This window comes from Nycticebus coucang, chromosome 21 (genome assembly GCF_027406575.1).
Source record: "Nycticebus coucang isolate mNycCou1 chromosome 21, mNycCou1.pri, whole genome shotgun sequence".
Taxonomy (NCBI): domain Eukaryota; kingdom Metazoa; phylum Chordata; class Mammalia; order Primates; family Lorisidae; genus Nycticebus; species Nycticebus coucang.
Genome location: NC_069800.1, coordinates 4,390,353 through 4,414,105, shown reverse-complemented (window position 1 = coordinate 4,414,105; position 23,753 = coordinate 4,390,353). Strand labels below are relative to the sequence as shown.

At 40.6% G+C, this 23,753-nt stretch overlaps 1 protein-coding gene and 1 pseudogene across 1 annotated transcript in view; both read right to left on the bottom strand.

Moving 5' to 3' along the window:
• The window catches only part of LOC128573726 (sodium/bile acid cotransporter 7-like), a 123,099-nt gene that overhangs the window by 87,579 nt on the left and 11,767 nt on the right, over positions 1–23,753 (bottom strand). The window contains exons 3-4 of the mRNA XM_053574093.1: positions 18,443–18,579; positions 207–282 (exon numbers count right to left, since the gene is read on the bottom strand). Coding sequence (XP_053430068.1) covers positions 207–282; positions 18,443–18,579 — 213 coding nt within the window. The remainder of the gene's footprint in view (positions 1–206; positions 283–18,442; positions 18,580–23,753) is intronic.
• LOC128574133 (NAD kinase-like) lies at positions 9,413–10,758 on the bottom strand (annotated as a pseudogene).

The window sequence follows — 23,753 nt, the reverse complement described above, 5'->3', positions numbered from 1 at the left end:
CAACAACAAAAAAAATCCTCAATTCATCTCATCATGATCAATTTTAGCATCATTCTAATAATATGAATACATCTGCTTCTTTCATAAGCTGTTATAGTCATGAGTCTCCTGCAACATGACCCCTTCATGTTCAAAACCTAAGTTTTGAACAAAATAAATGTTCAGCATACACTTATGCCTAAGCAAAGTTAGCGCCCAGGACTTACCTCATTTCCACCAACTGCCTTGGTTAAAATCACTGCCAAAGACACAGGAGGAGGCATGCAACCTACTGTCTGTAAACTGAAAAATAAAAGAAAATCCAATTATAAATATTTTCAATTACAAACAGATTTCTTAAGTATTCTAAAGTAGCAGAGCTGAGCAAATGAAAATAAGAGAATGTTTACTGATACACATATCCTGTTGGATTTAGACAATTGTACGTGAGTCAGCAGGCTTGGAAGATGCTGCAAACATAGGAGTTCTAAGCTTTCATTCTGTTCCAGGCATGGGTGATTTTATTTTTTAAGTTATTTAAGGGGAGGAGACAAGATGGCTGACTGAAGCCAGCTTTCCACAGAGGCTCCCATCCAGTAGGAAAGTTAAAGGACAAAAATTCAGCAAGTAACCTGGTGGATTTGAGCTGCACTAAGAGAGAAGGTTGAAGAATGCACGTCAACCCCGGTGAAGTGAGCTGCGACCACAGGATATAAACAAAAGGTACAAAATCCATCACCAAGCCGACAGGAGTCCCCTCCCACATGAGAATGGCTCAGAGTGCCCCACAAACAATCGGGCAGAGTTCAAAAGTCCTCCCACTACATTCCACGGGAGAGACCCTCTAAAAACTGGACTTATCTCCCCTACTAGGGTGCCACGGCATCCTCCTGCCAGGCATAAAACTGTATAAACTGTATATAGTCTCTACCTGGAATTCTCCCAGGGAGCTCCCAGCGCTCCCCTTTACTCACACTGAGGTCTGGAGGCCAGTCCCGGTCGGCAGAGAGGGAACCGCACCTGAGTGCTAGTTCCCTGAGGCACAGTGCGACAGCCATCTTTTGGTGACAATATGGCCAGGCATAAAACTGTGTAAAGCTGTGTGTGTTCTCTGCCTGCAACCCCAGGCTCCCAGCACTCCCCACACTCCCCTCTGCTCTTGCTCCAAGGTCTGGAGGCCTGACCCCAGGGGTCCAGAATCTTGGGCGATTGCTCGAGGGGTGTAGACAGTGCTGGGCTGCAGCCAGTTGGTGCAGACTCTGGGGTACAGGAGCGGAGAGAGGAAGGTTGGCCAGAAGGGAGCTACACGGGAGCAGAGGTTGCCTGAGCCATAAAACAGCAGCCCTCTTTTGCTAGCAATACGGCTTACTATCGAATATTCTGAAGCCACATCCTCTGTCTCCCTGGGCAACCAGAGACTCTGAGTATAGGATTTGCCTGAGGCTAATCCAACTTGTAAACCAGGGAAACTCCCAGGGCAGGGCTGACCCAGAGGTCCGCTTTACTAAACCTAAGATGCACCTGGCCCTCAGGGGATCGTCAGCCTATAAACAATACAAGAGCAAAGACAAGCTGATTTGGAACTCAATTCAGCTTCTCTTTTGCAGGGGAACCGCAAAGTTGTTCTGTTCTGTTCTGTCAGTAACATTAATCAGGGGCGAGACTGGACCTGAGTGAAAACCCCCCAAACTTCATCAAGTGCCCGAGGTTGTCAGGCCTCACCTCCTCCTGCTAGAGAGAGACAGAGCGCAGCAGCCTGGCAGACTTCCTTGTGATTCAGGCATGTACAAACTTCTGGAGTAACAATTCACTACAGGCAACTGGGTCAGCCAACCCCAGGGCAATCAGTGACTGGGTGTGACAGTGGTGCAAGGTGGGAAAGGAGGCAGCAACCTTCCCAGACTGATCTATTGGCTGGGTGGCTCCTCCTGATTCCATGCAGCACTGGAGCAAGCCACACCAGAGTAGTCACCAGATCCCTGTGATCCAGTTCCCAGAGACCTCTTAAACTCTCTCACCCGAGACAGGTGCAGACTGAGACAATTGATTTGGACTTTTTGAACTGAACCAATTGCCTGAGGACAAATCAGGTGGTGTCCTGGGTGCACGGTGGTAGGAAGGTTTGATTTTTCGTTTCCAATTGTTTGCCGGTGGGAGGTGGGGTGACTTAAATGCTGATATTTCTCCACAGCTGAGACTTCAATCCAGAGTATCTGTTTCACTAGGGTGGAACAGAAACCAGCTGAAAACAAGCCCCAGGGGAAAAAATCAGAGGGAGTAAACAACCATGGTGCGGAATCAGCAGAAAAACTCTGGTAACATGAATAACCAGAATAGATCAACCCCCACCCCCGAGGAAAGATATGGCAGATGCAATTGAAGATCCCATTCATAAACAACTGGCTGAGATGTCAGAAATAAAATTCAGAATTTGGATTGCAGACAAGATTAACAAAGTGGAATTAGGAATTCGAGTAGAAATTTAAAAGTTGTCTCAAGAATTTAACGAATTTAAAGACAAAGCCACCAAAGACTTAGACACACTGAAGCAAGAATTTGCAGCCCTCAAAGATATGAAAAATACAGTAGAATCCCTCAGCAACAGAATGGAGCAAGCAGAAGAAGGATTTCTGACATTGAAGATAAAGATTTTGAACGCTCCCAAAGTCTCAAAGAGGAAGAGAAATGAAGAGCAAAAACTGATCATTCTCTCAGAGAGCTCTGGGATAATTCGAAGAAGGCGAATATCCGAATCATAGGAGTTCCAGAAACAGATGAAGTGGCCTCGCTGGGCACAGAGGCCCTTCTGCATGAAATTATGAAAGAGAATTTTCCAGACATGCCTAGAGATTCTGAAATTCAGATAGCGGACAGCTTCAGAACCCCAGCACGACTCAACCCCAATAAGACATCCCCCAGGCATATCATAATTAACTTCACTAAAGTTAATATGAAGGGGAAAATCCTCAAAGCTGCCAGGAGAAAGAAAACCATTACCTTCAAAGGGAAGAATATTAGAATGACTGCAGATCTCTCTGCTGAAACTTTTCAAGCCAGAAGAGGGTGGTCACCAACTTTTAATCTCCTAAAGCAAAATAACTTTCAACCCAGGATCTTGTATCCAGCTAAACTGAGTTTCATTTATCATGGAGAAATTAAATACTTTAATGACATTCATATATATATATATATATATTTTTTTTTTTTTTTTTGTAGAGACAGAGTCTCACTTTATGGCCCTTGGTAGAGTGTCATGGCCTCACAAAGCTCACAGCAACCTCCAACTCCTGGGCTTAAGTGATTCTCTTGCCTCAGCCTCCTGAGTAGCTGGGACTACAAGCGCCGGCCACAACGCCCAGCTATTAATGACATTCATATGTTGAAGAAATTTGCCATAACCAAACCAGTTCTTCAGGATATTCTCAGACCTATCCTCCATAATGACCAACCCAATCCTATACCACAAAAGTAAACTCACTCAGAAACTTCGGATCAAACTCCAATTTCTACACTGGCGAAAGGATAAAAAATGTCCACTGGACTTTTGAAAAACTCGATACCCAAAACTTCAACAGACTTATCAATATTCTCCATTAATGTGAATGGCTTAAACTATCCTCTAAACAGGCATAGGTTAGCTGACTGGAGACAAAAACTCAAGCCAGATATCTGTTGCATACAAGAGTCACATCTTAACTTAAAAGATAAATACAGACTCAGGGTGAAAGGATCGTCGTCCATATTTCAGGCAAATGGTAATCAGAAAAAAGCAGGTGTTGCAATTTTATTTGCAGATACAATAGGCTTTAAACCAACAAAAGTAAGGAAGGACAAGAAGGGTCACTTCATATTTGTTAAGGGTAATACTCAATATGATGAGATTTCAATTATTAATATCTATGCACCCAACCAGAATGCACCTCAATTTATAAGAAAAACTCTAACAGACATGAGCAACTTGATTTCCTCCAGCTCCATAATAGTCGGACATTTCAACACTCCTTTGGCAGTGTTGGATCGATCCTCCAGCAAGAAGCTGAGCAAAGAAATCTTAGATTTAAACCTAACCATCCAACATTTGGATTTAGCAGACATCTACAGAACATTTCATCCCAACAAAACTAAATACACATACTTCTCATCAGCCCACGGAACTTACTCCAAAATCGATCACATCTTAGGTCACAAGTCTAACCTCAGTAAATTTAAAGGAATAGAAATTATTCCATGCATCTTCTCGGACCACCGTGGAATAAAACTTGAGCTGAGTAACAACAGGAATCTGCATACTCATACAAAAACATGGAAGTTAAATAACTTTATGCTGAATGATAGCTGGGTCAGAGATGAGATTAAGAAAGAAATCGCCAACTTTTTGGAACAAAACAACAATGAAGACACGAACTATAAGAACCTCTGGGACACCGCAAAGGCAGTTCTAAGAGGGAAATTTATAGCATTGCAAGCCTTCCTCAAGAGAACGGAAAGAGAGGACGTTAACAACTTAATGGGACATCTCAAGCAACTGGAAAAGGAAGAACATTCCAACCCCAAACCCAATAGAAGAAAAGATATAACCAAAATTAGAGCATAATTAAATGAAATTGAAAACAAAAGAATAATAGAACAGATCAATAAATCAAAAAGCTGGTTGTTCGAAAAGGTCAATAAAACTTTGGCCAATCTAATCAGGAAAAAAAGAGTAAAATCTCTAATCTCATCAATCAGAAACAACAAAGACAAAATAACAACAGACTCCTCAGAAATCCAAAAAATCCTTAATGAATATTACAAAAAACTGTATTCTCAGAAATATGAAAATCTGAAGGAAATTGAACGATACTTAGAAGCACGTCACCTTCCAAGACTTAGCCAGAATCAAGTGGAAATGTTGAACAGGCCCATATCAAGTTCGGAAATAGCATCAACCATACAAAACCTCCCTGAAAAGAAAAGCTCAGGACCAGATGGTTTCATGTCAGAATTCTACCAAACTTTTAAAGAGGAAATAGTACTTATATTGCTCAACCTGTTCCAAAAGGTAGAAAAAGAAGAAAGACTACCTAACGCGTTCTATGAAGCAAACATCACCCTGATCCCCAAACCAGGAAAAGACCCAACAAGAAAAGAAAATTATAGACCGATATCAATAATGAATATAGATGCAAAAATATTCAACAAGATCCTAACAAACAGAATCCAGCAATACATCAAACAAATTATACATCATGACCAAGTCGGTTTTACCCCAGGGTCTCAAGGCTGGTTCAATATACATAAATCTGTAAATGTTAATCCAGCACATAAACAAATTTAAAAACAAAGACCATATGATTCTCTCAATCGATGCAGAAAAAGCTTTTGATAATATCCAGCATCCCTTCATGATCAGAACACTTAAGAAAATCGGTACAGAAGGGACATTTCTTAAACTGATAGAGACCATCTACAGCAAACCCACAGCCAATATCATACTGAGTGGAGTTAAATTGGAATCATTTCCACTCAGATCAGGAACCAGACAAGGCTGCCCATTGTCTCCATTGCTTTTTAACATTGTAATAGAAGTTTTAGCCACCACAATTAGGGAAGAAAAGGCGATCAAGGGTATCCATATAGGGTCAGAAGAGATCAAACTTTCGCTCTTCACAGATGATATGATTGTATATCTGGAAAACACTAGGGACTCTTCTACAAAACTCTTAGAAGTGATCAAGGAATACAGCAGCGTCTCAGGTTACAAAATCAACATTCATAAATCGGTCGGTAGCCTTTATATATACCAACAATAGTCAAGTTGAAAAAACAGTTAAGGACTCTATCCCATTCACCGTAGTGCCAAAGAAGATGAAATATTTGGGAATTTATCTAACAAAGGACGTGAAAGATCTCTATAAAGAGAACTATGAAACTCTAAGAAAATAAATAGCTGAAAATATTAACAAATGGAAAAACATACCATGCTCATGGCTGAGAAGAATCAACATTGTTAAAATGTCCATACTACCCAAAACAATATATAATTTCAATGCAATCCCTATTAAAGCTCCACTGTCATACTTTAAAGATCTTGAAAAAACAATACTTCGTTTTATATGGAATCAGAAAAAACCTCGAATAGCCAAGACATTACTCAGAAATAAAAACAAAGCAGGAGGAATTACGCTACCAGACCTCAGACTATACTACAAATCAATAGTGATAAAAACAGCATGGTATTGGCACAAAAACAGAGAAGTAGATGTCTGGAACAGAATAGAGAACCAAGAGATGAACCCAGCTACTTACCGTTATTTAATCTTTGACAAGCCAATTAAAAACATTCAGTGGGGAAAAGATTCCCTATTTAACAAATGGTGCTGGGTGAACTGGCTTCCAACCTGTAGAAGACTGAAACTGGACCCACACCTTTCACCATTAACTAAGATAGACTCTCACTGGATCAAAGATTTAAACTTAAGACATGAAACTATAAAGATACTAGAGGAGAGTGCAGAGTTTCATAGTAGGGCTGAGTACATTGGATGCTTTTTCTTCCATTCTTGAGATACTTTACTAAGAAGAATATGTTCCAGCTCCATCATGTAAACATGAAAGAGGTAAAGTCTCCATTTTTCTTTAAGGCTGCATAATATTCCATGGTGTACATATACCTCAATTTATTAATCCATTCATGGATTGATGGGCACTTGGGCTTTCAAAACTCTCATTTCATAAAAGACATTTTCATGTTGTAATACTGCATATCACAGAAACAGGCATGACACAATCAGATATTTCTTGCATTCAGACTGTGTAGTAAATTCTAGTATCCAATTTGGTTGGTATTAAATTAGGTATGTATTCCCAAAATCACACATCTATTCTCTCAGATAGATTATTGTATGTTTAAGATAGAAAATAAATTGTATTATTTCTACCTTATACTTAAGATAGAAAATAAATTATCTTATTTCTATCTTATTTTTAAAATAGACAATAAATTGCATGGCAAGCAAATGAAATTAATTATGAGTAGTAAATGTAAGTACTAAAAATAAAAAAAAGTTAAAATTCATATAGAATATACCTTCCAGGAGATCAAATAACTGGCCTAAGTGAAAAGTTCACACAGGGCATAGAGGCCAGAGAGCATCTGACTTAGATTTTGAGTGATTAAGATTACGGATTAAGTTGACCCTTGCACAGCGCAGATTTGAACTGTGAGGATGCACTGACAGGTGGATTTTCTTCCACTTCTGCCACCCCTGAGAGAGCAAAACTAGCCCCTCCTTTCCCTCCTTCCTCCTTGGCCTATACAACATGAAGGTGATAAGAATGAAGACCCATAAAATAAATGATCCACTTTCACTTAATGAAAAGTAAAATTATTTTCTCTTCCTATGCTTTTTTTTTTTTTTTTTTTTTTGAGACAGAGCATCAGGCTGTTACCCTGGGTAGATTAACAACCTCCAACTCCTGGACTTAAGCAATTCTCTTGACTCAGCCTCCCAAATAGCTGGGTCTATAGGCGCCTGCCACAATGCCCAGCTATTTTTTGGTTATAGTTGTCATTGCTGTTTGGCAGGCCCGAGCTGATTCAAACCTGCCAGCTCTGGTGTATGTGGCTGGTGCCTTAGTGGCTTGAACTACAGGCACCGAGCCTCCTATGCTTTTCATAATGTTTTCTTTTGCCTAGCTTTCTTTAAGAATACAGTATACAATGCATATAACACACAGAATACACATACATTAACTGTTTATGTTATATGTGATATTATTATATATTAATGATAATAATAGGGTTATAGGTAAGGCTTCTGGTCACAAGGAAGCTACTTTTTTCTTTTTAACAAGTCTGTTTATTGAAAGGATCTGAAAATAGTAGTAAGGCTTTCAACATTTAACAAATTTTAAGATATTAACAATATGAAACATTAAGATTCACTTCAAAAATCTAGAATTGTCTAGATCATTCCAATTCCAATCTCATACTGCTTTAGGACAAAATTTAGCATTTGCTTTTTTGTTTAGATAAGGGACTGAAATTCCAAATACCACTGTCTCTGGGCCTAAAACTGAGGTACTGGGGCCCCTTCCCCTCAGCCTGTGGGTGGCAGGTGGAGGTCCTGCTGGCACTCAGAGTCATGGGAAGACTCAGGACCCGGGGGGCCCCTCTGCCACTTCAGTGTTGCCCAGAATCATACTCAGCGTCTTCAGACACTCAACTTCATCGATGCTGAGGGCATGACCTGCACCTCATGAAAGGGTCCTCATTCTCCTGTTCTCACCACTGAATGATGAGAGGGGTGATCTCTTGGGCAAACCTCTAAGAGCAGCTACTCAAAAACAGCCTCCTGCCTTTGGGACTCCTGCCGGAAAGCGCCCAGGGTGCTGCTCCCATGTGCAGACCACACCCCAGGCACCACACCACGCATTCAAGAGACTCCTGGTTCTCTGCAGGGGGCTCATAGGAGTACCCTCACTGTTTTGTCTCAAAATTCTCCTCGCAATTGTCCGGCTCAAACACGGCTCTCTCCTGGACCATCAGGGCTGCGAGAGACTGGACAGCGCCAGGCAGGACACAGTGTAAACATCAGCAGACTCTTCACAAAAGTGTGTACAAGAAAATATGTACGTAAGCACTTCAGAAAGTTTATAAGAATCTCTACAAAGTATATGTAGGATTAAAAACATCTTCCTGGGAGCTGAAGCTGCATGAGGAATGTGTATCAGCCCAGAATGCTTGACAGCCCTCTGGGAACGCTGGGCCACACAGCAGCTCTGGGAGGGGACCAGAGGCCTCTGGCTCAGCGCTGGGGAGTCCAGCAAGACTTGGTGCTGACCTGAGCAGGGAGGGTAGGGGCGCACCCAGCACTCTCCAGAAACCAGGGCAAAGCAGCCTGCCTCGCATTTGGCACCCAGACCCCTCTGGGCTGTGGCTTGCCTAAGATCCTCCCCAGAAGAGCTTCAGGAAGTGCAGGCCCAAGGGCAGAAGCATCATATATGAAGAAGATTCTTGGTGGAGACATTTCTTTTCAACATCAAAGGACAGATGAAGTCTTCCTGACCTTTTGATTCAGTAGACTGACTTGTGGAATCACGGGGTGGTTGGGGGTGGGTGAGGGTGGGTCACAGGAAACCAGCACCAAGACCAGCAGGGGGCCTTGTGCAGACAGTCCTCAGCCCAGTTCTCACTTTGCTCCATTAGAAATGTAAAAAAGACGTCAGATTTAAAACATTAAAAAAAAACAGCTGATCTGGTCAACAAACGCAGATGCAGGCTTTTCCAACGACAGAGGCGGCTCGTGACCGATGGCGAGAGACAGACGTGTTCACACATGCACACATACAGGTTGGTCTGTGCCCGGAGAGCGCACGGGAAAGCAGGAAGGGGAATGCAGACCCAGGAGGGTTCGGGGCTCTGGCCGTTGTGCCCGCACAGGAGCTCAGCCTAGCTCACACACCCACCCTCACCCTCCTCCTCCTCAGGGAAGTGGGCCCGCTTCTTGCGCACATTCCAGTGCAGGCCCTGCACCAGGCTCTCAGACCAGTCGCTCATGGGGTCTCGCTCGCAGATGGAGGGCAGCGGGTAGCAAGAGGTAGTGATGCTGATGCTGTCTCCATGGCGGATCTCCTGTCTCTTCCGGCCGTCAAAGGACACCCACGGCTGTGTTCCGTGCTTCTGGTGACAGCATGATCTTCAGCTCGACCCCTGCGGGGACCACGATGGGCTAGAAGGACAGCTAGTGGGGGCAGATGGGTGTGATCATGATGGCTGGCAAGTTGGGGTGGATCATGGAGGCCCTAGCCATGGCTAGTATGCCGTGCTGCCCGTGAGGGTGGACATGATCACTCCATCGCCCTGCACTGTGGTGATGTAGTGTCCGTCCAGGTAGACGTCCACATTGGACAGGTATGAGGAAGGGCCTCTGTCGATCACCACCTCCTTCAGGACCTGGTACTGCATGGCCTGCTGCCCGGCCTCCACATCCAGGCCTGCAGTGGGTGTTCTGTTCTCACTGAGCCTGTTGTGGATGGACACCTTCTTGGCCCTGGGCTCCTTCACCACCCTGACCTTCAGCCGACTCCGAAGGACAACAGCTGCATTCCCCTCTATCACCTGGGTAACTTGAGACTGAAAGTCCTCAAAGTCGAAAGGTGTCAGGAAGCCCAGGGAGCCAAGGGGGAAGGCCATGACTGGAGGCACACTGCCCTGGAACAGAGAGGATGCATACAGCAGGGTCCCATCCCCTCCCAGCCAGATGATGAGATCTGCCTGATTGGAAATGTCATCATAATCTTCTCGGAAAGTGCAGAATTTCTTCTTCACTGCCCCAAAGTTTTCATCACTCACAATGGCAGGGACTTCCAGCACCTTCTTTTCCACATACACAGCCATGTTGCTCTCCTCCATGAGGTATGTGCAGAGCTCCTTGAACAGCTGCAGCAGGCTGGCATCGCGAACCTTCTTGACCACCAGAACACTCTTTGGAGATTTGTTCCATGCCAGTTGCTGGCTTGCAGGGTCCTGAACGTGCATGATGGTCTGAGGGTTCTACAGTATGCAGGCCTTTGGTCCAAAGGTGGTCACTGGGCAAGGCCCATGCAGAGAGCATGTCCTCCTGAACTTATTGGTGCTCCCTGGCTTGGGAGAGGCACACTGCGTGACTTGGCCCTGCCCCGGATGGGGTGGCCGTAGCTCCAGGCCTCCTCGCCATGGCACACAGAACAGCAGTACGTGGCCGAATCTGGACACAGCTCCTTGTTCACAGGCATTTTTTCTTGTTCCATTTCCATAGTCGATAAATGAGAACTTCAGTCAGAAAAAACACTGATGCCATTAGCTGTGGGCACTTGCGGGGCGTCTACACGCCGGACCAACCTCGCAGGCCCCGCTACTGGCTGTCGCTACCTGGCCCTCCGTGCCCTGGCCACCTGCTGCCCCATGGCCACCCGGACCAGCACCGGTGCCGCCAAGCAACAATGCACCGCGGTGGCCCAGTGCCCACAAGGAAGCTATTAGTAGTTAAGTTTTGGGGAAATCAAAATTATATTTGAATTTTCAACTGTACTAGGGACCAGCTCCCCTAAACCCAGAGCTGTTGAAGGGTCAATCGTACTTATATTCATTTTTGTAAGAACATACTGTCTAATCTTTATGCAATGAATTTACATTCTCTCTGAAATAAGAAAAAATGTTTTAATTTATTTTGACTGAAGCATAATAAAATATGTTTTATGGAATTTCCATTTTGATTCCATTCAGTATAACATAGTCTTCTTTTAAGGTCTATTTTCCCAAGTGACACTCAAAGTAGTCTGTCCTATTATGAATTCCTAATCTCTGAGCCTTTCTTATGTTCCACTATTTTCATCCCTGATACTTATTAAACATTTACCAATTGTAATAGTATTCTAGATACTATATATGTATGATTTCATTTATTCCTCAAAAGTATTTAAGATAAATACTATTATTATTCTCATTTTATTACAAATTGAAGTTAAGAGAGAAGTTAAATAACTTGTCCAAGCTCACAAAGCTGGTTGTCTAGGGTTAAACTTTTATTCTGACATCCAGGGTGAAAGACTTACCTAGATCTCCCTCTCCAGCCTCTGTGCCTTCTATTCCCCCAACCACCAACACTAGAAACAGATTCTCTCAGATACTTTGCATATCTGTACCTTTTCTAACTTTCTCTCACTTATGACCTCTTCACTTCTATGTACAAAAAGAGAATCTACTTATCTCTCCATCTTTAAAAAAAATCCCTAAACTATATATTGAATACATGTGCCTTCTATGGGTAGGATCCTACACCAAGTATTAAAAAAAAAAAGAAAGAAAGAAAGAAAACAACATTAAGATGTTCTTGCCTTCAAAGAGGCAGAAGAAATAATATACAAATATAGGTAACAAAATTATTACTATTGTCTCCTGAAGATACAATACTGCTTTTTCCTTCTTTTCTTTTCTTTTTTTTTTTTTTTTTTTTTGAGACAAGAGTCTCACTATGTGAGGCTTGGAAGAGTGCCGTTAAGTCACAGCTCACAGCAACCTCAAACTCTCGGGCTTAAGTGATTCTCTTGCCTCAGCCTCCCAAGTAGCTGGGACTACAGGCACCCGCCACAACGCCCAGCTATTGTTTTGTTACAGTTGTCATTGTTGTTTTAGCTGGCCCAGGCCGGGCTCGAACCCACCAGCCTCGGTGACTATGGCTGGCACCATAACCACTGAGCTATGGGCACCGAGCCAATCCTACTTTTTTCATTGTAACTCTCTGTCGACCTTCTTTAAAGAGTACTCTACTCCAGGGCCCCATACATCATTTTCTCTTTACTCCTCTAAAATGGAACTTGTACCCCTCTACTAGTAAAAGTTGCAACCTTAAAAGTAATTAGACAACACAGGGACAGGACTCAGGCCTTATGTCTAACCAAGGGAGGCAACACAAGACAGCATGACCCAGCCTAATTAACTTTAGAGGCAAACAAAAATTGACCTCCTAGCTACTGGAATTCAGCTCATACCCCCAAAAGGAGGGGGATCCACAATCTGTCTCTTGATTAATGTATTCCAAAATGACCAAAGCAAGATGCTGGCATTTCTGATAAGGAATGTGGCTGCAAAGAAACCAAACCTATCTGGATCTAACCACCTCAAGCTAAACAGCCGCTCACACTGGCTTTACCCCACTTTCCCTCATTATTATCTCATTTTAATGCTAAAAACCAGGCTTGGGGTGGAGATTTAAAATGCTAATGAGACATACAACACACGTAATAAAACTACATAAGCAGAAGAAAATCTCCACCTCTACCTAGATACACATCACCCTTTTCCTGCCTCTTTATAACGCTCCCCTCCAGGAGCCAGACTGAGGATTTTTCCTCTGTGCTTTTTCCCTTGTGTTCAAACATGAGCCTCAAAAAAGCTTTGCTTGTGACTCTCCCTTTGCCTCTTAATGTCTATTCCAGGGAGAGCCCATGGGCCTGCAATGGTAACAAAACAGTGATGTCCAAACCACCAGATCCAAAACCTTTTTCCATATTCATTTTGTGTACCTTCTTGCTTCTCAGGGCACTCTGTTTTCTTGGTTACCTTCATAATTACTTCCTCATTATTATTTGTCTCTTGTCTTTTCAACCAGCCCATTCTGGTTGGTTGCTGGCTCTCCCACTTCCTTTCAAATTTTATTTTCAGCATATAGGAATACCACGTATGCAATATTTATTTGTTAATTAAACCTCAATAAAGCTAGAAAAAAAGGAAATATATATCCGATATTAGACATGCTTAGTTTGAGTCAAGGCAGTCAAGGCAGTTATGAATTTGGGAATGTCAGCTAGGACTAAAAAGGTAAATTTGAAAGTATGAGGGACACTTACACAAATTTTGTATTCACAAAAACCAAGAAATGTAAAATCATTTTGATTACCACCTGTACTTTCTCAATATAGTCACTGTAACAGTCTGTGCACCTGTGTATTCTTGTAAACCATTTGTGAAACCACTCTTTTCACTCCTTTCACTTTTGTAGATGTGAACAGCTTCAACAGGGCTGGAGAAACTTCTTCCATGTACACACTTTTTTACTGTGGGGAACAGGAAATAATCACCTGAGGCCAGGCCAGGACTCTGTGGACTCCAGGAACTAAATGGCGATGTCAGCTGTGTGGGCAGATACATTGTCATGGTCGAAGTTAGTCCCCTGAACTCCTGTTCTTATCTGCTATTCCTGAAGCTTCCTAAAAACTTTGGGTAGGCACACTGTCGTGTACCACTGTGCAGTGACAGTCCTTTGTTCCTGCAGAGGAACGGATCCAACATGACTGCTTTTGGAGAAGAAAGTTGCTGCTATTTTCTTCCCAGCACTTCAGGGCCCCTTCACCTTTGTTGGTGGATTATCATTAGGAAAAGAAATCCACATTTCTGATGCTTATTCTCTGGACCAAACTAGTAACTCCAGGTTTCATCACCAGTAACGATGTCAGAAGCGCATCTCGACTTCCCTCCATCAGACGTGGCCAGCGTTTCTTCACACCATTCAGTGCGGATGTGCTTTTGCTCATCTGTCAAAGTATGAGGCATCCATCGGGATGAAACTTTACCAACTTCAAGATAATCTTGCAGGATTTTAGACGCCACCAGTGATCCAATCTGTAGTGCCACTTCAGCGTCCTTAAATGTCACTGGATTGTTTTCACGAACCATTTTTCCACAGTAGCAATGTTTTCCTCAGTCACAGCAGTTGCTGGGTGTCCACTCCTTTCCTTATCTCTCAGTAAAATTCGGCCTTTTCTAAATTCTAGAAACCACCAAAAATTGTCACGTGGGAAGGAGAAGGGTCCTGAAAGCCTGTTATAAATGCTCCAAACTCTGAGACTTTAACCCACTTTTAAAATCGTAGAAAATCATCATGCAAAAGTTCTCTCTTCCCATCTACACAGCTATGCCTGAGTGCCTCTCGGATGGAAACAAATGAAGCCCTCCCTGCAACACCAATAAAGTAAGCAAGCTGGAACTCGCATGGGTATCTGAGAGGATGCTGCTGTCAACTGTATTTCTTGGAAATGAAATAATGGACCATAACATAGTCTCTCTCAAAACTTTCATGGTAACCTTCATATACCAGGTTGGGCAATTAGGTTCATGAGCTCATTCTAGAAAAAGTGCTATATACCTCCTTGCTGAATATCACCACAGTCACCTTTAAAGTACTCCACTTGGGAAGATATGCCCCAATGCCAGTGCCTCGTCCCCCCTTCAAAGAAATTGAGGAACTCTTTTTCTGGAAAGATCATTAGAGCTGTCATTGTATGGCACATAAAAACATGCAACAACAATAATGAACACCACTCAGCAAACACTGCCACATGTTGACATAAACACGACTGTGAGACACTAAAATACCAAAGTTAGGAAACCTGCCAACGTTGGTGGCAAGTTCGCAAACTTAATTTTTAGACCTCATATGACAACCGCTCTGATGGTCATTCCAGAGAGTTCCCAAATTGCTTTGAAGGGTGGACTAGGCACCGGCATTGGTATGTAGTTTCCCAAGGGAACTACTTAAAAGGTGATTTTAGTGATTCAACAGTGAGGTGTGTAGCAATTTTTCTAGGATCAGTTCACAAACTTATCAGACCAATGTACGTGTACATTGTGAAATGACTACCACAATCAAGCTAATTAACATATCCATCACCTCACAGTTGTTTTGGGGTTTGTGTGTGTGATAAAAACATAGAAGTTCTGGGGGCAAGACATGATTGCAAGAGGGACTTTACCTAACAAATGCAACCAGTGTAACCTGGCTTATTGTACCCTCAATGAATCCCCAATAATAAAAAAAAATAATAGAAAATCTACTCTCTTGGCAGTTTTTAAGTATATAATATACTATTATTACATATAGTCACCATGTTATACAATAGATCTATAGATTGAATTTATGTAATTTCTAAAATATCAATTTCCCCTCTTTATTAACCTATTTCTGTGAATGAGATCAGTTTTTTCCTAAAGATCCAGTTTGAATCTTTGGAGTTATATATGGTCCCACTTGCTCCTCAAAAAGCATTCCATCACCACCGCCATTCCCATTTAGATGCTTTTTATCCAAGTCCAGACACCCACAAATGCCTGCTGAATGTTTACTCTACCTACACTCTGTCCCTTTCACACAGCAAGGCATGAAAGGAGTATTCCTCAAAACACTTTTATTTCGATGACTGAAACATGATTCTGAGGTAGGAATACGCAACTCCCTCAAATTAACATACTAAGTGGGTATTTTCGAATTGTGGATTAGGAAAGAGACAAAACTGAGCTAAAGAAAAGCTTTCTCTAAGTGAATTGGAGCAAGTGCATACTCCTTTAAGTTTAACAGCTTACGGTGAGAATTGTATGCTTCTTTTATTTAGCATACTGAGATTCCAAGTACTACTCTTCTAATAATAAACCCAGGATAATGCTATCAGACTAATCTTCCTTCATGGTCACTTTTTAACATGTTCTTCTCCTGTTCAGCACTTTTAGGAGCGCTCTCCCTCTCTCCGTCATCCACAGCTTCAAACTCAAACTCCTCGCCTCAGTAGTGCAGGCCTTCTACAAGCTGGTTCTAAGAAACTATTTACTTTTGTCTCTCACCACTGCCTCATTTTTGAACTCTCCACTATGGGCATGCCCAACCTTTGGGGAACTGCTTATTCTTTTTTTCTTTTTTCTTTTTTTAGAGACAGAGTCTCACTTTGTCACCCTCAGTAGAGTGCTGTAGCGTCACAGCTCACAGCAACCTCTAGTTCTTGGGCTGAAGTTGATTTTCTTGCCTCAGCCTCCCAAGTAGCTGGGACTACAGGCGCCTGCCCCTGTGCCCAGCTATATTTTTGTTGTTGTAGTTTGGCCAGGGCTGGGTTTGAACTCACCACCCTCCATATATGGGGCTGGTGCCCTACCCACTGAGCCACAGGCGCCACCTGGAGCTGCTTATCCTTTACTGATTCCACCACTCACCTGACAACCCACATGCTTCTCTGTTTGGTTGATTACTGTCATATATATGGATGTGTGTGTGTATATATGCATATATCCACATACCAAACTAGGTTGGAACTTACCAGAAAACACTTCCTATTCCTTGAATGTCCTACACACGGCAGATAGTCAGTTACTATTGTTCCTGATATGCATAATACATAGTTGCTGTGTAAAATGATGTTACATTTATGTGGCATTTCATGCTTTTCAGTGAAACTTAATGTTTATTCTTTCAAACTCAATCTAGCCAAAACAGCATTCTTTTTTTTTTGGCAGTTTTTGGCCGTGGTTGGGTTTGAACCCACCACCTCTGGCATATGGGGCTGGCGCCCTACCCTTTTGAGCCACAGGTGCTGCCCCAAAATAGCATTCTTAATTTCCTCTTCTCTTCCTAATCTATTTACCCCTCCATTAGGTAAATGATGCCACCGATTATCCCATGGGTCATACCTATCACTCAAAAGTCACTCTGAGTTCTTCTCTGTCCTTCTCATTCTGTATCCTCTGCACCCATGGGCTCTGACAGCTCTAACTCTGAAATTCACCTTCACTTCTCTCCATTGCACTGCTACCTCACTACAACAGTTCCTCGTTGATTTCCTAGATTCCTCTCTATTCTCTACCACCTACTGTCCACACAGCAGCCAGGAGAATCATCTGCAAATATAAACCAGACCTCATCACTCCCTCCTTTCAATCACTCCAACAGTTTCCTGCAACACTCAGAATAAATCCGAATGCTTTACCATGGTCTATCTCTGCATACTGGGCTCCTGCCTACCTTTTCACTTCCAAGTCCTATTATTCTTCCTCTGTATCACCAAGTCTGGACATCATGGTTGCTTTGCTAACCCTGCAACACACCAGGCTTGATTCTGCCTTAGAGCCTTTGTACATGCTGTTTCCTGTGCCTAGAAAACATTCTGCCCCAGATCTCTAAATCTACATTAATCACCAGCCTGCCCACCCTACCACTTTCAACCATATACATTGTATTTCTCTTTTCACTTACCTCTACCTTGCTCATATATTTACTTGTCTATTGATAATCATATCCCCCAAGTCTCCTCAACATGCAGAACTAACTGGCATTTTACTATTGTTTCTCCAATGGCATAATACTTCCTGGCATATAATAGAGATAAATAAATGACTTGAATAAATGAGTAAGTGATTACAATTTATATACCCAAAATCATTTTATCATTTTATAGACAGAGAAACAATTTCAAAACTATTAAATAATTTTACTCGAAGTTACTCAGTATGTTAGAGGTAGGGTCAGAACTCAATCTTCAGGATCTTCAGGATCTAAGCTCAATATTTTAGCTATTATACTATGATGCTAAAATATGATTAGCTTTAAACCACTTTAAATAATTCTTTTAAATGATTAAATCCTTTTAATAAATGTAATATTTTAATAAAGATTCTACTAAAAATCTACTGTTAATTGAACCATTATATCAAACTTAGAACAAGTGAAAAAAATAAATGCTATCCCACATATATATTTTTTCTTTCTTACACATTCTAAAAATACATATTATACTCAGACATTATATATTTACATTTGATAAAATCTAGAATGCAAAGGCAAAGCATCTAATAACAGCTTACATTATACACACACATACAAAGCTTAGATCCTTAGTCCTTTTTATTTTTCTCCCAAGATCACCCTTTTAAATTCCCCATAAAGTATCCATCCCAGAACCTTAAGATGAAGCATTAAGGTATATTTTAAAATTCTGTTAATTTTTTGAAGAAACTTCTTGATGAAACACTATTGTTTAAAAGGTAAACAATAATGTTAGAAGTGCTTTTCTTTCTTTATAAGTTAGAATACAAAAAGCCCTTTTATATATAGTGGCCATAGAAACAATAATATCACTAGAGATGCCCCCTTAAAGGTAGACCCTTGAAAAGATTTAAACATACCCTTTTAAAAGCCATTCATTGATGGGTGTGATTGATAAAAGCTGAAGAAAAAGCCATATTGCTGCTGGGAAGAATGCAAGTGTAAAGATCTGAATAAACAGATGCAGTTTGATATGCACCAAAGCACTGGTCAGCTCCTGGAAAAAGGAAGGACACAAAATAAAGCCAGGTAAGAAAGCTATCTCTGAAAAGACATTGCTACTCACATAACATCACATTAAGTTAGCTTTCCAGTCTTTTCATAGCTGAAATTTTTATCTACAAGTATATGCATATGATACAATTTCATGATGATTATATTTTCGTGTAAATTTTTTGAAGTATTCTAATTTCCTTCAAATATATAATACAGCCTAACAATTCAGACTTGTAATATTCTGGACTAGGACTAAGCTAAACCTTTACAATAGTATAGATTTGAGGATTGTTGACAATATAAGCACACATGTATGTTTATCTGCATAAAAAAATAAATCTTTTAAAAAACTTATAACAGGACCTATCAGATTTAAATTAAATAATCAGTATTCATTATATCAAACCTATCAGGCCTCAATGTGGCAAGATGCTATGGAATCTATAAATAATTGTTTAAATGTTTTCTTCAGTGATAGTCTCTAATTCAAAATAGCTTCCCCTCCATGATCTACTCACTAGATTCTTTGTGAGCATTTGCTGAATACCAGTTATATGCCATGACCTGAGCTTATCATTTTATTTTACCTGTTATCTCATCAAATCTTCATAATAACCCATTTAAGTAGATAATATTGTCTCCATTGCACTGATGAGGAAATTGAAGTAGAGATACTGTCCAGTACAGATCAGAATTAAACTTACTTGGGGCATGCTGCCTCTTATATTGTATGACATTGCTGCCCCAAGAGGGGAACAAATGTACATCAAACATGATAATCCAGGCACATGTTATGAATCTGGTGGCTAAAAAGAATAATTGGTTAACCTTGGGGTTCAAATATATATAAACTTTAAAACATTTGCATTTGAATTAGTGTTATGTGGCTATTTAGTTGAATGAAAACAAATTCAAAGTGCAGTAGAAAAAGTACAGTCCTTTAAAAAAAGCCAGTAGTCATTACAGCATATTCAAAGATGCCAGAGATTCACTGGTTATAAACATTGAACCATAATGGCTCCCTTAGTTGAAGTGAGAGATTCAAGAGATCCTCAATTTCAAGGACATTAGCCTAAATTTATCAGTTTAATAGACAGTAGGTTAACCCAAACTCATTCGCTAATTGCTACTTTCTGAGATCTGTCTCATAGGTTCCCACTATCTCCCTGGGTGGAGACATATAAACAGTTACTTCCTTTTTGATCATATGACATCTCTAATGATATCTAGAGAATTTCTGGCAATCTGGGTCTAATTTAGGACCGCTGGGAGATGTTGGGCCTACCAGAAGCCATATTAGGCCCTCAGATTAAGAAAAAGAAGGTGCTTGTGGCTCAGTGGGGTAGAGTACCAGCCCCATGTACAGAGGGTGGTGGGTTCAAACCCGGCCCCGGATGAATTGCAACAAAAAAATATCTGGGCATTGTGGTGGGTGCCTGTAGTCTCAGCTACTTGGGAGGCTGGGGCAAGAGAATCACCTAAGCCCAAGAGCTGGAGATTGCTGAGAGCTGTGACGCCACAGCACTCTATCGAGGGTGATAAAGCAAAACTGTCTCTACAAAAAAAAAGAAAGAAAGAAAAATAAGCCAACCTTACAATTAATCTGAATTCTTTTTTTGAGACAGAGTCTCACTGTGTCACCCTCGATAGAGTGCCATGGCGTCACAGCTCACAGGAACCTCGAACTCTTGGGCTTAGCTGGGACTACAGGTACCCGCCACAACACCCAAATATTTTTTTTTTGTTCTTGCAGTTGTCATTGTTGTTTAGCTGACCCAGGCTGGGTTCAAATCCACCAGCCTGGGTATATGTGGCTGGCACCCTACCCACTGAGCTAGATAAAACTTGAGCAACAGTAGACTTTACCTAACAAATGCAATCAGTATAACCTAGCTTCTTGTACCCTCAGTGAATCACCAACAATAAAATAAATAAATAAATAAATCTTGAGCAAAAGTAGTTCAGAGAATTATCAACAGTCTTGAAACCAAATTTCGTTTAAATATACTCAGAGGAATATGATAAATACGAAATAAATATTAGCATTTCTAAAAATCATAATAAAATGATTAGCTAAGTCATTTGCTTATAATTCTGATAGGAATAGAAAACAGCATAACTTATCTGAAAAGCAATTTGGGAATACATAACAAGGACTATAATATAATTCACATTTTGGGGCCAGGTGCGTTGGCTCATGACAGTAATCCTAGCACTCTGGGAGGCTGAGGCAGGTGGATTGCCTAGATCAGGATTTCAAGACCAGCCGAGCCAGAGTGAGACCCCATCTCTAAAAAAATAGCCAGGAATTGTGGTGGGCACCTGTAGTCCCAGCTACTCAGGAGGCTGGGGCATGAGGATTGCTTGAGCCCAAGAGTTTGAGGTTGCTGTGAGCCTGTGACACCACAGTACTCTACTGAGGGCGATCAAACGAGACTCTGTCTCAAAAGAAAAAAAAAAGTATATATATAAACATATATATACTTTTATACTTATATACCATATATATATATATATATATATATATATATATATATATATATATATATAATCTGGGTGGCCATAAAGTTTTAAATTGCACATGAACTTGGTGGCCACCCTGTATATACATATAATTCACATTCTGGGGAACCCAAAATTTCATGTCTAGGTATTTATACTAAGAACATAAAAGGCAGTTACAAACATATATACACAGAACTAATCGTCATAGTCACAACATTATCTATTAAAACAAAACCTGAAAACAAATGCCCAAATGTAGGAACATAATTGTTGCAGTTGCCATTGTTGTTTAGCTGGCCCAGGCTGGGTTTGAACCCACCAGCCTGGGTGTATATGGCTGGCGTAAAAGTTAAAGTATAAGCAGATGTTGATGAGGATGTGGGAGTACAGTATCTCGGTCCTACTTCATCAATAAGAGTGTAAACTGGTCTAGCCGATGGAAAGCAATCTGGCAACTCCTTCCTTCATTCAGAAAACACTTAATAAGTACATGCCACCATTCTAGGTACACAACTTAAACTACATATGTCGTTTGACCTGGTAATTCTACTTCCAGGAATTTATCCTTCACATATGTTCCCAAATGTGTGAAATGACATATTTTTAGGTTACCCTTTACAACATATTAGTAATAGCAAAATCTTATAAATGTCCATCAATAAAAGATAAGTAAATCATATTATTACACACCCATACAATAGAATACTATTTGGTATACAAAAAGAACCAAGGTTCTTTAGGTGTTGATATGAAACACTCTACAAGATGTGTTTTTTAAAATAAAATAAGATAAAGCACCAAACATAAAATACTAAAATTTGTAGAGGGATGGATACACATCTGTATGTGTTGCATAGAATATTTTTGGAAAGGTATATGGACGGTATACGGAAATTGTTAACATTAGTTATCTACAGAGAAGAGAACCAGGTATCTAGTGAAAGGATGAAAGGAAGATTTATCATATATATACTTTTCTACCTTTTAATTCTGAACTATGTGAATAAATCATATATTCATAAAAGGAAATAATTATTTTTATTATAAAATATATAGAAAATTAAATAATATCAAACTACACGAAAATTATTATACAACATTACATGAAAAAATATGAGCAAATATATGCGTGTATGTGTATATGTCTGCAAGTTCGTATACACACATACATACATATACAATTTTACTTTTTAAAATGAATATGATGAATATTTTATTTCTAAAAAAATTCTCTATATAAGATATTTTAGGGAGGGTCACGGCGTGTGACACACCTTTTGGGGGTGGGACACAATCATAAAAGGGACTTTACCTAACAAATGCAATTAATGTAACGTGGTTCTTTGTACCTTCAATGAATTCCCAACAATAAAAAAAAAAAGATATTTAGAAAAAAGGACTAAAAATCACATGAATGTTAATAACAATTATTCTTTCTAATCTTAAAAAGGACTAAAAATCACATGAATGTTAATAACAAGTATTCTTTCTAATCTTTCTATAATTAGTAAATATCACTTTTATAATCAGAAAAATGTTATAAAAACTACAATGTAGATAGAAAATGCTAGCTGACTTAACAAATGATAATTACAAATTGATATTGCATCAGAATGTGGTAAAGGACTTAGCAAAATGAGTCCCAACAACCTACCATAGTAGGCCATGAGGGGCTCTTAAACAAAAGGGAAGTGTTTCTAATAAAGGTTTTCATGACTTAAAGAAAAAAACAATGTAGTATCTTTTCCATGTCTTCTTTATACAACCATAAAGATGAAATCCAGTAACAATGGAAAAGAAGAAGCAACTAAACTCTATAAAATCCAAAATAGGATTATTCCATATGATACTATTTCTTTCTTTTTTCTTTCTTTTTTTTTTTTTTTTTTTGTAGAGACAGAGTCTCACTGTACCGCCCTCGGGTAGAGTGCCGTGGCGTCACACAGCTCACAGCAACCTCTAACTCCTGGGCTTACGCGATTCTCCTGCCTCAGCCTCCCGAGCAGCTGGGACTACAGGCGCCCGCCACAACGCCCGGCTATTTTCCTGTTGCAGTTTGGCCAGGGCTGGGTCTGAACCCGCCACCCTTGGCATATGGGGCCGGCCCCCTACTCACTGAGCCACAGGCGCCGCCCGATACTATTTATTTCATAAACCTGGGTAGAATTTAGGACCACATAAATAAATGCCATCAGGAATAATGGAAAAGTTGCCTCTGCATAACAGTTTGTATATTCACATGTAAAACAGGTCAAATTCCATTAAAATAAACTTAAGGAGACACTCCATATACTGTACTGACTATACCAGAGTCTCACTGACAGCATCAAGAATTGCTTAAAGCCAGGGCTCTGACTGGGGCATAGGAATATTTTCATTACATACCAATTTCCTTCCTAACCCTTATTGGACTTCAACTGATTCACTTTCTGAGAGTCAGGCTCATAGCTCTGGGCTTGAAACAAGCAGCGTAAACCCAAGTTAAGAATTTGCCATATTTACTTTTCAACTAATGAGATTTAAAAAAAAAATACTCTGTTTAGAAAAATAAACATGTATATATTCTGCCCCACTCAGGACCCATTTTCAGGCCTTGAGTCTCCTGCTCATCTTAGTTTCCATTCCCAGGGCCAAGCCTAGTGCCTGTAGCCATGGCGCTTAATTGGTATG